The sequence below is a fragment of the Zosterops lateralis genome (assembly GCF_965231275.1).
Source record: "Zosterops lateralis genome assembly, chromosome: 21".
Lineage (NCBI taxonomy): Eukaryota > Metazoa > Chordata > Aves > Passeriformes > Zosteropidae > Zosterops > Zosterops lateralis.
In genome coordinates this window covers 3165058-3179117 of record NC_139781.1, presented here as the reverse complement: position 1 = coordinate 3179117, position 14060 = coordinate 3165058, and the positions used below count along the sequence as shown (strand labels likewise).

Sequence of the window (14060 nt, the reverse complement as noted above, 5' to 3'; positions counted from 1 at the left end):
TCCCGCCCACCATTGCTCCGCCCCCTCATCACTCCGCCCCTCCTGACGTAGCTCCGCCCCTCCCGGCCCCGCCCCTCCAGCTCTGCCCCGCTCATCTCCTGGCAGAGCCCCCGCCCGGCCCCTTGCGCATGCGCAGCTCCCGCTTTTGAAGCCCGGCAGTGCTCGGCCCCCCCGGTTCCCGGCAGAGGCGCGCGCATGCGCGAGGCAGCGGCGAGGCCCGGGCAGGCCAGGCCCTGGAGCGGTGGCGGGGCCGCGCCATGAGCGCCTGGTAGAGGGGCCGCGATGAACCTGCGCGGCTTCTTCCAGGACTTCAACCCCAGGTGAGCGCCGCACGGGCAGCGCCGGCCCGGCGGGGTTAGCCCGGGGACCCGGGCGGGGGCAGCGCTGGGTGCGGGACCCGTCAGCTCTGGAGCGGAGCGCGGCCTCGGGTGGCCCTTCCGCACCGCGAGCTCGGGCGGCGTTTGGAACACGCCGTTCCCGGCCGGTTTCCTGCCCAGAATCACTGAATCAACCAGGGTGGAAAAGACCTCTGAGATCACGGAACCCAGCCTCCCCGGCGCCCCGGGTGTCGGTGCGGGCTCTCGGCGGCTGCTTGGCGGTCAGGGCTGGGAAGGCGAGCGCTCTACATCTGCCTTCCAGCCCCGCTTCCACTCGTCTGCTTTGTTACAGCGCAACTTTCTCGGATCGCTCCCAGGCTCTTTCTGGTGTTTGAAGGTCTCACCGCGGTGCTTTGGGGTGCGGAGGCCCCGCGTGGGCTCGGCCCGTGGCCGCGGGTGAGAACAACCCTGGGGTAAAATTATTAACCCCTTAAAATTAACGATGTGATGGTCCCTGCGACCTGGGCTTCTGCTGGCTCTCCAAGCAAGTAAGAACACGCAACTTTTGAAGAAACTGAGAGGATGAGTTAAATTTTACCGGGTTTTACCAGATATTTTAAGACCACAGACTAAGGGCCTGCAAGTTAAGTTGTGCGAGGTTTGTGTACAAGGTTTGTGAGATGATGAGAGTCCTGGAAAAACCTTGCACTTGACAGAGGCCTTACTTGATGGCAGTTAGAGCGGGTTGTGTTCGGGCAGTTGTTTAGACAAACAAAAGCTCCAGGAAACGCATTGTTACAGAAGCCGAAATAAACAATTGAAATACGTGTGGTCGGAGTAATGGAAAAGTGAGAGCAGAAGTCTTAGAAGCTTGTGGAGTTTTGTTACTGCAGAGCGATGCTTACAGCTTGAGGGATGAGTGGGCAAGCCGAGTGTTGCACTTTTGCCGGTGTGAATGTTGCACTTTTGCAGGTGTCTCCGTGTTTTGATGCTCCTGGAACACCCGGGGAGCAGTGGTATTTCACTGCTGTGTTTGTGGGGGAGCCAGGGAAAGTACAAATCACACAAATATTGAAATGTCTCAAAAGGATGACTAGCCGAGGAGCTGACACATCTCTTTGTTGCTGTGAAGTGTGACTGGTTTGTATCATCCTATCCCGAAGTGTTTTCAGGGAAATGCTGACACAATCAATCTGGTTTTCATTATTACGGTGCAGATGAGACACTTGCTCTGAGTAGAGACAAAACAGCTTGATATCAAACGTAGCAGCCCTGATCTGATGATTGGTTTTTTTATTTGATGTGAGCGAAGGTGGGTAGTTTGAGTTGTGCTGTTGGAGGAATAGTAGTGTTCCTGTTGCTGCATTATTCTGTTCCTTAGGTTATCCATGATTTAAAATTCATACAATTACTGAAACAGTGTTAAAACCTAATTATGTCTTTTATAAAGCAGTCCCTGAGCTCCTGGTGGATGGGTGGGAGACTTTTCCCTTCCTGTCCTTTGAGGAAATAGCCTACTGTGTAATTATTTTGTCTGATTTTTGGTGGTACAAGCAGTTGCTGTGCCACCGCTCAAGTATTCCAGATGGGTTTATTCATTCATATAAACCGTATCAGTGTAGCTATTTTAAATTTGTAAGCATCATCCTCAATTTTCCAGTGAGAAACTCCAGTGTATAATAGGTAACTTTGCTAGAAGTGTAACCTGTTGGGTTTTTCTTTTCTATAATATTGGTTTTTTTAACTGAATGTGAATATTAAGAAGAAAATTCTCTGAAGTTTGCCCTATTACGATTCACAATAAAGTGGTGTGGATAAAATGTCATAAATTATGTAACTCAAATTTGATTTGTATGACAGAACACATTTTTTAAAAACATGTACAGCTGGTATATTTGTGAGCCTCTGATAATCCAGCTCATGACTGGATCCTTGTGGAAGGGAACTATTTCTCTCAGTCCATTCACTGAGATTGTTATGCAGAAATGCTTTTGATGTGTTTCCTTGAAGCTTTGGTTTTATAAGTGAAAGAGATGACATATGCTGTATCTATGATGAAATATTTGATTCTTTGCAAAGACGCTTGTTATGTTTCCTATTAGGAAGTATCCCAGTGAACTTCCAGCTGTGACTGATTTTGTTGTCCTCTACAAAGTTAATATGAAGTTCCCTGCTTTGATTCCTGACTGGATTTTTGTTTGTTTGTTTGTTCAATAGCAAATTCCTTATTTATGCCTGCCTGCTGCTCTTCTCTGTGCTGCTCTCTCTACGTCTGGATGACAAAATCCAGTGGAGTTACTGGGCTGTGTTTGCCCCAATATGGCTGTGGAAGTTAATGGTGATTGTTGGTGCCTCGGTGGGGACGGGAGTGTGGGCCCGGAACCCGCAGTACCGGTAAGTTCCTGGTCTTTGTTTGGCAAAACAGGGGGAATGTTGTGTCTTGTCAGTCCAGGACAAAATAACTTTCACATTTTAAATACATCATTGTTGAGGTTTTTTTGGTAACTTGAGTAGAATGTGAATTTGAAGATCCCAGAGCAAAAGAAAAATGACCTTAAATGAAGTGCAATAAATGTCTTTTCTGTCTGTGGTTTCTAAATTTTGGTGCACAGATCTCCTGATACACCCACGTTTTGTGTGGTTCAGGTCTTGTTTGTCTCTTCTAGTAATGGTCTAATGGTGTAGGGAGAAGCTGTGTGCTCTCATTTTACAGGCATTTTACTTTTAGTAACAGAAAATATCTGTTGCAATACTCTGACTTAGGTAAATAAAGAAATTCTGGGGAAAGATGTTGATTCAGTGAATGCTGGTGCAGAAATCAAATAGATGATTTTAAATTTAGCTTATTTCCTAACAGCCTGTGTGATAGCTGACTGTTGATATACTAGCAAAGAAATCCTATTTTATCTGCCCAGCTATGGAATCCTTAAAAAGTTTAAAATTGTAAAAGTCTCTGCACCATTTGAGTAAAATACTTCCAACGTGCAGCTTTATGGGCAAGAAGTCCTATTAGGTCATCAGGAGTGAAGTTAAAATGGGTATAATGTGTATGCTTATTAAAAACAAGTGTTAATATCTGAAGCTCAAGCAAATGTCCTGGGATGTTTGCTGGGTAATGTGCTTTTTTTACAGGCAAATAAATTCTTCCTTATCCTCTCTTCAGAGCAGAAGGAGAAACCTGTGTGGAGTTCAAAGCTATGTTAATTGCAGTAGGCATCCACCTGCTGCTGCTGATGTTTGAAGTGCTGGTGTGTGACAGGATTGAAAGAGGAACCCATTTCTGGCTCCTGGTCTTCATGCCCCTGTTCTTTGTGTCTCCAGTCTCGGTGGCCGCCTGCGTGTGGGGGTTCCGGCACGACAGGTCCCTGGAGGTGAGCTTCCTTTGGGGGGCACCAAAGTCATGGCCCTGCAGGATTTGGGATCAGTTCTGTGGCACTTTGTCTCTCAGGAAAGCACAATACACAAGGCTGCATCAGTCCCATTAATTGCACTCGCCAGTTAATTGCACTCACCTGCAAATGGGAGTGAAATCACGGTCAGGAATAATACAACTTTTTCTAGTATCTTCTAGTTTTTTCCACTACCAAAGCATGTTTTGAACCTGCTTTTTTATTAGTTTGTGTGAAAATAACTCATCAGGAACTCTGCAGTATAGATCAATAGCAGACACTTACATTGAAACAACAGGAAAAATTCCACTGATTGCAAGCACTGTCTCTAGGCAGAATTGAATTCCCAGAGCCCCACGTAATCAGGGCTGAAAATGTCTTAATATCACAATCTGTGTGTTTAATCTTTAATTTGGGAATGTGATTGGTAGGCAGTAACATTAGGGTTTTATTTTCTGCCTCTATCTTATCTCTAACTCCCTTTGGTTTTGGAAGAACTTTGGAAGGATTCTCAAAGTGCTCCCACAATTGTGACGTTTTGCAATAAATTTAGAATTCATGTTGAATTTTTTTTAAGGAGTTACTCATTTTGCTATATCCTCCTGACAATTAAAAATCAAATTTGTAAATGAGGCTCAGCTTTTTCAGGTATTTTAATTTCAAGGGGCTGTTTCTCTAACATTAGCATAAGATGAGTTTTTCACTAGAGAGAAACATTTTTGGTGAGTGATTGTTATGATGGCTGGGTAAAGTGATATCCTAAGCTCATTTTGGAACATTTGCCAATAGAATTTTATTTTGCAGGGTTCTAATACCAGTTAACCAATGCTAAAAGTAAAATTTGTGTGGAAGTGCTTGCCATCTACTGGATGATGCTTGATTGCCCATTGATTTACAGATGACTGCACAGCTGCTAAGTACTGGCAGAAGAAAGTGGAATCCATAAAAGGCAACAGCTGTCTGAACTCATTTTTATTAGTGGTTTTTTTCCTTACTCTTAGTCATCTTCACTTAGTGCTGTTCTACTTCTCTTCTTTTTATTCTGTGAAGATTTCATTATTTCCCTTTCATTTGCTAGAAACATGAGGGGTCTGCCTTTAATCCAGGACATCAATTTTTGACTTGAGTAATCAAAGCAGTTGTTAATCTATTATTATTTTCATAAGTATTTCATCTGAAATATATTATCTGCTCATTCCTGTTCTGCATCTGATTAGGTGATCAGTAAGTTCATGCTGGGGTTTTTGTCTCTGTATCATGGTGGGCTCAGGAAAAGCTTCCTTTAATGTGTTACACTATTTTATAGTCAGTAAAGCACAATTTATTTAAAGCATGTTGAATTCATTAAGTTGTAAGTCACTGCAAATATGTGTGCACTTGCCATATAGATCTCATGTGTTAACTTGATTCTAAAAATTATTTACAGCAATTGATCCTCTGATTTTTAGATTATTTTTCTCTTTGCTCTTGTAGCTTTCTGGTTGCTTGGTCTCAGACTTGAGTGGAGGGGGGGGTTTGGTGATTTATTCTTTTAAGAAAGCTAATAGTACAAAATTATTTTAAATCTACTTTTAAAGTAATTTGTAGTTGAACAGTGGCGACTTTGATAGGATCCCTGAAGCTGGCAAGTGCCTGTTGGATTTTTGACTCTCTGTACTGTGACTTTCAAAGGCATTTTTCCAGATCACAGTCTACACAGTCATGTGTTAGTGAAAGTAGCATGTAGTATCTGCCTTCAGAGAAATATTACATTTAAAAGAGGTCTTCCATAACTGCATATATTTATTAAAATGAGTAATGTTTCTAGCTTGCATTCAAAAGCTTCAGTCAGACTTTCCAGATAATACTTCTGTGGTCTCTGAAAATCCTACCCAACGTAGGTCTGCCCATAAACTTGGGAAATAGAATCTTGCCAAGTGTGATGGTGTTTCATTGTCTCACTTTTCAAGCTAGACACAGACTTGAAAAAAAAAAAATACAGTGAAGGGCTTCTTTCTCATAGTGGCAAGCAAGACTCATAAAACCCTTTTACTAACATTTTTTTAAATGAGAAGTATTGCTTTTCTCTAGTGCCACAAAACCCATGTCTTCAGTGTCACTTAAAATATCTCTGTTGTACAGTAAATGATATGAATTTGGATGTCATATTCCAATATTCCATGTATTTCTGTAGAGTTGTTTTCTAAGGCTTTGCTTTTTTAATTCTGATTAGTTTGGCTTTTCTTACTTCTCTAATCACTCTAAGTTCCCCCCCTCCTTTTTTTTTTTTTTTTTTTTTTTTTTTTTTTTTTTTTTTTTTAATAACAGGAAGATCTTAAACAGCTGACTCTACATGATTTGGTTGGGATCACACCCACACAAATTTAGGGATATTTAGTAATAGAAAATGTAAATGCAAATGAATTTTCATATTTCAGTGATGAGAATGGGGTCAGAGAAGTGCTTTGACAGTTCACTGGTTATCCTGGAAGTAAGTTTACCATACTAAGATTGAACTAATGTTTTTTTCTTTTTCTAGCTGGAAATCTTGTGTTCAGTCAACATTCTACAGTTCATATTTATTGCACTCAGACTAGATGAGATCATCAGATGGCCATGGCTTGTATGTAACCAGTATTTTCTTTTTCTCTTTGTTTAAATGCTGAATTTCATAGAGTTATTTATTCCGGGGAACAACAGTTAGTACATGATCAGTCCATGATCCCATTTTTGCTGTCCTTCACTGAAGGTCTGACATTGCATTCAGTGCTCATGGCAATTAGAGGCTGCTCTTCCTCTGAGGCAGAGGAATGTGCCATCAACTGCAGTTAATGTCTGAACAGCAGTTGAAAGAGAAATCCTCACCCAAAGTTCCCAATGGAAACACTAAACAAGCCATGAAAATGATTGGTGAGTTGGAGAATGTGTTGGTAAATACAGTGTGGTAAATAACTGGTTTTATTTGTTGTGTTACCATGCATGTAAATCCACTTACTGTGCAAGTAGTCACTGTCAAAACTGCTGAGATGTCCTGTCCCAAGTGCCTTTAGGATACAAAAGCACTGTTTCTGTGTCTGGGTTTTTGTAAACTACCATAAAACTGACAGTCTGGCAGAGTTATGTTTGCCCTTTGTATTGCCAAAAAAAACTTGGGAAAGGATTGAAACTCTTTAAGGTATCCAGTGTAGAAAGTACTTGCTAAAAATCAGTTTCAAGTACAATTTGAGCCCATGCAAAATCACAGAAGTCTTACCAAAGTTGAACTACATTGCCTTAATTTTAAATTATTTCAACTTGATTGGGTTTAGAAAGCTGAGGAACCCCTGAACTGATACATCTCGAAACAGCACAAGTTTGATGCCCTTCTGTTAGACATTATCTTAGTTAAAAACTTAATTTTATTGTTTAGGCTTAATATCTAGACTCACTTTATTAAAAAAAAAAAAAAAAAAAAAAAAAAACAAAAAAAACCAAAAAAAAAAAACCAGAACTGAAACAATTGAAATATGTCTTTCTTTCAGGTTGTCTGTGTTCCACTGTGGATCTTGATGTCCTTCCTGTGCCTGGTGGTGCTGTATTACATCGTGTGGTCTGTGCTGTTCCTGCGCTCCATGGACGTGATCGCGGAGCAGAGGAGGACACACATCACCATGGCTGTCAGCTGGATGACAATTGTGGTCCCACTGCTCACCTTTGAGGTAGGAAAACCCATCAGGAGTTTGATGTGTCTCATTCTGTTTTTCAGTAAGTAATGAATGATGATTTTTGAACTTACCGAAATAAGAGTGCTACTCTTTGCTTTGGAATAAAATGTTAACAGCAAATATGAAACACAAACGAGAATTCTATGTTCCTTTTAAGTTTCTTAATGTTTCTTAATGTTCCTTTAAAGAGTAAAATATGCATTACATTAGAACTATAACTACATGCTTCTGTGAAGGTCATTTTTTCCTTACATATGTGTGAAGTTAAAGATTTCAGATCAGCATATGCTTTAAGCAGTTTGAAAGTGAGTACTGCAATTAACTAACATTGTGTCATTTTTTTTGCCATTTAGATCTTGCTAGTACACAGACTGGATGGGCATAATTCTTTTTCTTTCATACCCATATTTGTTCCTCTCTGGCTTTCACTGATAACATTAATGGCAACAACATTCGGACAAAAAGGAGGCAATCACTGTAAGTATTTCACAAGCCTGGAAACAGATTAAAAATCAATGTATTTTATTAAGATTTCTATTTTCAAAGAGGGCTTTTCTGCTACTACTGTTTTCAGGCAGCTGTGGTAGGGTTTCAGTGCTTAGTGTCCTCCCCTGTGGCACTGTTCACTTTGGTTGAGGTGCAAAGTCTTTTGTGTCCCTTCTCTGTCCTGATGTGACCTGACACTGTGTAACGTGTGAAACAGAATGGATTCCTGCTGGGGTAGTGTAGCTGTAATTTATGCAGATGGAAATACACACAGGCATGAATGTGCACACATGGAACTGTGCAAATGCTTGTCCAGGCTGTCTGTGTGTATATAACCTGAATTGTGCTGTTATGATAGGCATAAGAAAGGCTGAGAAGCAGTATTAACAAATCTTATTTATAAGCAAGCAATCAAGAGACTTTAAATAGTCTGTCTACTTAATTAAGTGTTCACTCTGTTAATAATGTAAAATGATTTGGGTTTTTTAGGGTGGTTTGGAATTCGCAAAGACTTTTGCCAGTTCCTGCTTGAAATCTTCCCATTTTTGCGAGAATACGGAAATATCTCCTATGACCTTCATCATGAAGATAATGAGGAGACAGAAGAAACACCACTGCCTGAACCACCAAAAATTGCACCAATGTTTCGAAAAAAGACTGGAGTGGTCATTACACAGAGTCCTGGAAAATACGTGATTCCACCTCCCAAGCTAAACATTGACATGCCAGATTAAGATGACAGTAGCATATTAAACTTGAACTGGTCATCAGCAGACAGATGTATTTCATCTCATGCCTTGTCCCAATTCCTTTAAAATAGGTATTGCTGAATCAGTGGCTTGGATTACACAAATCAGAAATCTTGAAGATAATCTGAGTGCTTTTCCAGAAATATGTGGTTGTCTACTTTGTGAACCTTCCTAACAGGTTGGTTGCACGCTTGCCTGTATAGTATTTATATGAACATTTTTAGCAGTGTAATATATTGTTTAAAAGTCCTGTTGTGTACAGTATAAGTATTATCTAAAAGTATTTTTTTAAAAACCCTGTATGAAATGTCTATGCTATTCCAGGTCTTTTAGGTCCTAAATATACACTTGATTTTTGTGTCTCTTTTAAATGCTGTGGGATGCCTTAGCATAGTACCTCTTTTACTTCTTCCTCTGTTCAGCCACAATCATTGTCTCAACCACAGAGGCACAAGAGTGTTGCACTTCTGAGGCAACAGTGGAAAGCTTTTTTTTTGGGAGGGGGAAAGTAGAATGTATGGTGACTTACATGTTTTTGAGTTAGCTATGTAAATTTTCATGTAAGTATTTCAACTTTTGTGTTGGCTTGGGAGTTACATGTTTTGTTGCTTTTCCAGTTTCATGTTCTGATTCTTCTTGAGCAGCATGTACCATTCTCCCATTAGACTGGCTGTTTAATAAGTTGTTCCTTCTTGCGTTGTGTGGTCTATGCCAGAAATTTGTGGTAAGTTTCACAGATGTTGGTTAGCTGGTATAAATATCATAGCTTGGTCTTCATTACCAGCTTTGTGTTGGTCAGTGTAAATGATTAAACTTTTCAAGATAGGATCTTGTTGGTGTTGGCATAGCATTTTCTTGTCTGAAGAAAGACCCACTTTGACAGTATGCCTTGGATTTACTGATGCTCTGGAGAAGTGGAGTCTGTGAAATGTGTAGTCCTGTACTTGATAAAAACACGCTCATATTCCCAAACCTTTGCAGCTGCTCTCTGTGTTTAGGTAACCCACAGTTTAGACAGCTAAAATACCATGGGTCTCATTTCTTTAGTGTTAGCATGGCAGTAAGAGCAGGGAGTGCCTGGACATTTCTGCACGTGTTCAAGGTGTGTGCCTGAAAAACTTGGATGCAGCACTTCCATTTCTGATGCCCCAGAGCCTGTGGACTAGCTGCTGCCTGAAACCCGAACTAGCACTACCCCATCTCAGAGTTTTTGTTGCAGTTTTATTTTTTATATATATATTTTATGTATATATATTTTATTATACTCCGGTTCAAATAATCCAACATCAGCGGGGTCATTACTGGACATCGATTTGCCGGCACAGCGCCACAGAGAAGAAAACCAGAAGCTGAGCTTGCCTGAGAAACCACTTCCCAGGAGGAGAGCAGTCCCTGCACAGCAGCCCCAAGGGAGAAGAGCACAGCTCTGCACTGAGGAAGGCCTCACCTGCCAAGCACAGGGCCAGGGCAGGTACTCAGGGCTGTGGTGCCTGTACAGCTCCGTGTGCTGCCGCTCAGACACGCAGGAGCTCCAGCCTGTGCTCCTTCAGCCAAGGCGCAGTGGGGCCTGGCTCTGCTTCACCCAGCCCTGCCCTGCAGTGAGTTCCCAGCCCTCCAGCTGTGTTGGCAGCAGCTCAGTCTGTGCAGAGGTCACAGCCCAGCTCCACGTGTGGATCTGCAGGCACTGGGGGTGTGAGGTACCTTCTGCTCTGGCAGAAGTGGTAGTCCAAGGGAGCAGTTTCCCAAGTGCTCCACTGAAGTATCTAAATACAAAGGCACTGCCACTTGTCCCTGTTCTTAAAACCATGCCTAGGTATGACCTTGCTCTGGAAAATCAAAAGGATTTTCAGTCTAATGTAGTAAGGATTTTCACTGTAATGTGAAATTTGGAAAACTCTGAGAGTGCCAAAACTTAGTGGCTATTATTTGTAATTCTTCACACTTGTCTTGAATTCAGTATTAGATTTTCAAAGATAACTAGTATTTTTCATCTTAAATAAGAGAAAAAATGTAATGCTTGCTCAGTTTAATTCTGTATAAGCACCTTCTCATAATGGCCTTTCTGCAGTGTCTGTCAGGTCACAGAGCTGTATCCATCATATGCACATCTTGTGTGCCTGAAGTGTGAATGAAAAGAATCTCTCCTTAAGGCAGGACAAGGAGTGGTCTGGGACAGACGTCCTATTAATTGTGGCAGCCTGTTTTTAAGCACCATTTTCCTATTACCAGAGATGCAGGTATCAAAAAATCATTTTAACTTACATTTGTATTGGCACACAATTCATAACCATACATTTAAAAAATGGCATTTACTTAGCTGTTTATACAGGAAAAGTCTAGAGAAACATTAATAGTTGTTTGTTTTGCCTCAAAAAAGCAGTTCTTCAAATGTATTTGCCATTTCAAATGGTTTTGGAATAGAATCCTAAACAAGACGCTGATGTAATTCACAAGTCCGTGTCTTAAATACGAGTCTGCATTTAGGCAGGAAAAATAACAGTAAGGGGCAACACCTACAATTCTGAAGGGATCAGTTCTTCAGGGATGTCCACCTGCCACACCCCTGTTCTCCCTCTGGCAGGAATTGGTTCCAGGAGCCATCTGGGATTTGAAACATCAGTCAGGTATTTCTGCTCTAGATTACTGAGGACAGCCTTGTTTTCCAGCTGCAGAATCTCTTCAGGAGGCAGGTTTTCTGGATATAGTGATGTCTCTCCAATGTCAATTAATCCTGTATTTTACAATTAAAATACAAAATTAGCTGCCAGTTTGATCTCCTAGGGAAAGGTTTTCCAGAAGCAGCCCTCCCTGCCGGTTTGTTGCCAGGAAGAGCAGAGTCAGAGGGAGGCACACCTCCCACCCCTGCTGTTTGATGCAAAAGTCCATGGACTCAGCTCAGGTGAGGGAAGAAAAAGAGGAGGGCAGAGTTAAAATCACCACAACCCAGGGATGCAGAACTCCTTGAAAAGCAGCCTCCATTTAAGGAGATGTAGCTCAGGAGTTTTGGTAGCAGCTCTATTTGGCCTTGGACCAGCTTCAGTAAAGCATAAAACACTGCTCCTCTCAACCCACTATTCTATTAACATTTTTAAATCATTAAACTATTTTGAAATTCCTACCTACTCCACAATTAAATATACAGTGTATGTTAAGGCTGCAAATCTACATATTATGTAGGACCTACAGTTTTCAGCACTTGTAGAAGCACAACGACATTAATTAATTTGTTGTGCAGGAATAGCTAAAGATATTCAAATGACAATGAAAGATGGTGTAACAAAGATACCTAACAAAACAGTACAAAATGAGTACTGGATAAAAAACTTTCTAAGTGTACAGTGTGCAACATCCACTATAAATCAGCACGATATATGCAGTGATGTTTCAGTGCCTCTGCACTGTGTGTTACAGAAACAAACTCCTTCACTGCCCCAATACCAAAAGCAACAGAGGAGGTTTGTGAAACTGAAATAGGATTTATTTATGTCATTATTTACGTATACTGTAAAATGACATGCAAAGTGTTGCAACATCATGAATGCACCTGACCACGAGTACTGCAAAGTGGTTTCAGCAAGAGTTCCTTGAGCTCAAAGTGCACCAAGTGTGGCATTGACATGTATTATGCTGAAGTATGCAGGAATTGAAACAGACCCCCCATCAACAACTCATGCTCCACTCCTTTAAAGTGTTAAAGAAATGTCACAATGAGTGCAAACACATAAAGCAGATGTGTATTTGAGTGATTCAAGGGATTGAAAGTTTGATTAAAAACATATAATCCAAGGATGCTTACCTGCAATAACTCCCCTACCAAATTTTTCCCCTTCATCCAGCAAATCTTGCAGTTGTTTTGGTGTCATGCCGAGCCTGCTCAGAAGAATTTCTCTCCATGTTTCATCTTCCCAGTCCTTTACAGCGATGTGAATAGCAATGGTGCAGTTCTTGTATCCTGCTAGCAAAGGACGCCAGCGAGTCTCTACCGTCTTCACTTGGTTCAGGAGCAGCCCCGCGTAGGGCTGTCGGAAGGAAAGGCAACCGAATTTCATCGTGCTCCTCGCATCAGCAGCCGCTTATTTCCTGTGAACACACACAGACGGCCGGGGATGAGTCTCCAGCAGCCCCACGGCCGATCCCCGCGACAATGGCCCGGGCCCGGGGCCGCGGAGCTGCGCGGCGGGAGCGGCGCGGCCTCCCCGGGGCGGCTCCGCCTCCGCGGGCCTGGCTCTGCCCGCGCCGCGCTCCGGGCCGGGCCGGGCCGGGCCCCAACACCGCCCCCGAGTCGAGCACAGCCCCGGGCCCGGCCGCCGCCTCACGCCAGAGCTGCCGGGGCCCCGCGGCCCGGCCCGGCCCGGAAGGGAGGCCATGGAGGCCCCGGGGCCGCCCCTACCTGCGCCGCCGGCTCCGCGCCCTCCGCCCGGCCGGACGGTGGGTGCCGGGAGCGGGGCGGGGCGGGCCGGGGACGGCGGTTCCGGCGGGTTCTCCCGGGGGGAGGGATGGGGGGACGGCCCGGTTCGGTCCCGGGCAGCGGGTGCTGAGGGGATGAGGGCGCTCCGTGTGCCCCGCCCGGTGCGGCCCCGCCGGGCTCGGTGCCCTCCGTGGGGCCCGTGTCCGGCTGCCGCTCCTCTGGGCAGGACTGAACGTCATTGTACACGAGAAAACTCAGTGCCTGTCACCTCCTCGCTTGCTTTGGCCGCAGTTTGTTTAGAGACATTTCCCCAAAGCGCTCTCATCCAGCCGGACTCTCTGAGGACGGTCTCACCTGGATCCTGTTGCGTTCCGATGTGTCTTCTGCATCAAGGCTTTGCCCTTGTAAGACAAGCGTTTTGAACAAGGCAGTTCCTATTTGACACCAGTTTTTGCTCCCGCCGTGAGCCCTGGCGACAGAGAGCAGCGTGGGGAGGCCTCATGAACACAGTAAAATTCAGAGACCTTAGAGGAAAAGATAATTTGGAAAAGGAGAGGGTTAGAATAGCTGTAGAGTCCCGCTATGTGTGTTCAGTTTTAATGGGCAGCCTGTGTATATTTTATATCAGTGAACATGTGTTTGTACACGGTAATTTCCAAGGTACACAAATGAAAGTGACCTCATTTAGTGATACTAACAGTGGATACTGACTCAACAAGTTGAAGAGTTGAGTCTTGCCTGAATTGTAAGATAAAAAACAGCGGATGTATCTGTTCCCAAATAAAAATCACAGGAGATTCACCTCTCTTGTAAAGCCATATCTTTCAGAGGGTGATGAATATAACAAGTGTTTGGGGAGCTTTGCCATGCACGCAGCATTTGAGAGAAAGAAAGGGAGGAGAGAATATCGACCAAAAGGAGTGACTTAGGAGAGACAGACAAGAGAAAAAAGTGTTAGAGAAGGAAAAGAAAAAATGGTAGTATTTACAAAGGGGAAAAGTAATGATGGACCTTCCTTTTGTCTCTTG

General features: G+C 43.1%; 3 protein-coding genes across 4 annotated transcripts in view; 2 read left to right on the top strand and 1 right to left on the bottom strand.

Annotated features, from left to right (window-relative positions):
• Positions 1-205: 205 nt before the first annotated feature.
• On the top strand, positions 206-9452 carry TMEM185A (transmembrane protein 185A). The gene is made up of 7 exons (XM_083876472.1): positions 206-320; positions 2535-2711; positions 3481-3688; positions 6225-6308; positions 7207-7383; positions 7743-7866; positions 8365-9452. The coding sequence occupies exons 1-7, from the start codon at positions 283-285 to the stop codon at positions 8607-8609; spliced, it is 1053 nt and encodes a 350-aa protein (XP_083732598.1). The 5' UTR covers positions 206-282; the 3' UTR covers positions 8610-9452.
• Positions 9453-10856: 1404 nt separating this feature from the next.
• On the bottom strand, positions 10857-13074 carry LOC310917782 (protein EOLA1-like). 2 transcript variants are annotated; one of them, XM_083876316.1, is made up of 3 exons: positions 13015-13074; positions 12421-12704; positions 10857-11355 (listed from the first exon to the last, which is right to left on the bottom strand). In XM_083876316.1, exons 2-3 carry the CDS (start codon positions 12671-12673, stop codon positions 11138-11140), a joined length of 471 nt encoding a protein of 156 aa, XP_083732442.1. In that variant the 5' UTR covers positions 12674-12704; positions 13015-13074; the 3' UTR covers positions 10857-11137. The 2 variants fall into 2 exon arrangements, with proteins under 2 accessions (XP_083732442.1, XP_083732443.1); XM_083876317.1 differs by lacking the exon at positions 13015-13074 and having other exon boundaries at positions 12421-12801.
• The window catches only part of MAMLD1 (mastermind like domain containing 1), a 245354-nt gene continuing 244284 nt past the window's right edge, over positions 12991-14060 (top strand). The window contains exon 1 of the mRNA XM_083876310.1: positions 12991-13052. The gene's annotated coding sequence lies outside the window, so the exon portion shown is untranslated. The remainder of the gene's footprint in view (positions 13053-14060) is intronic.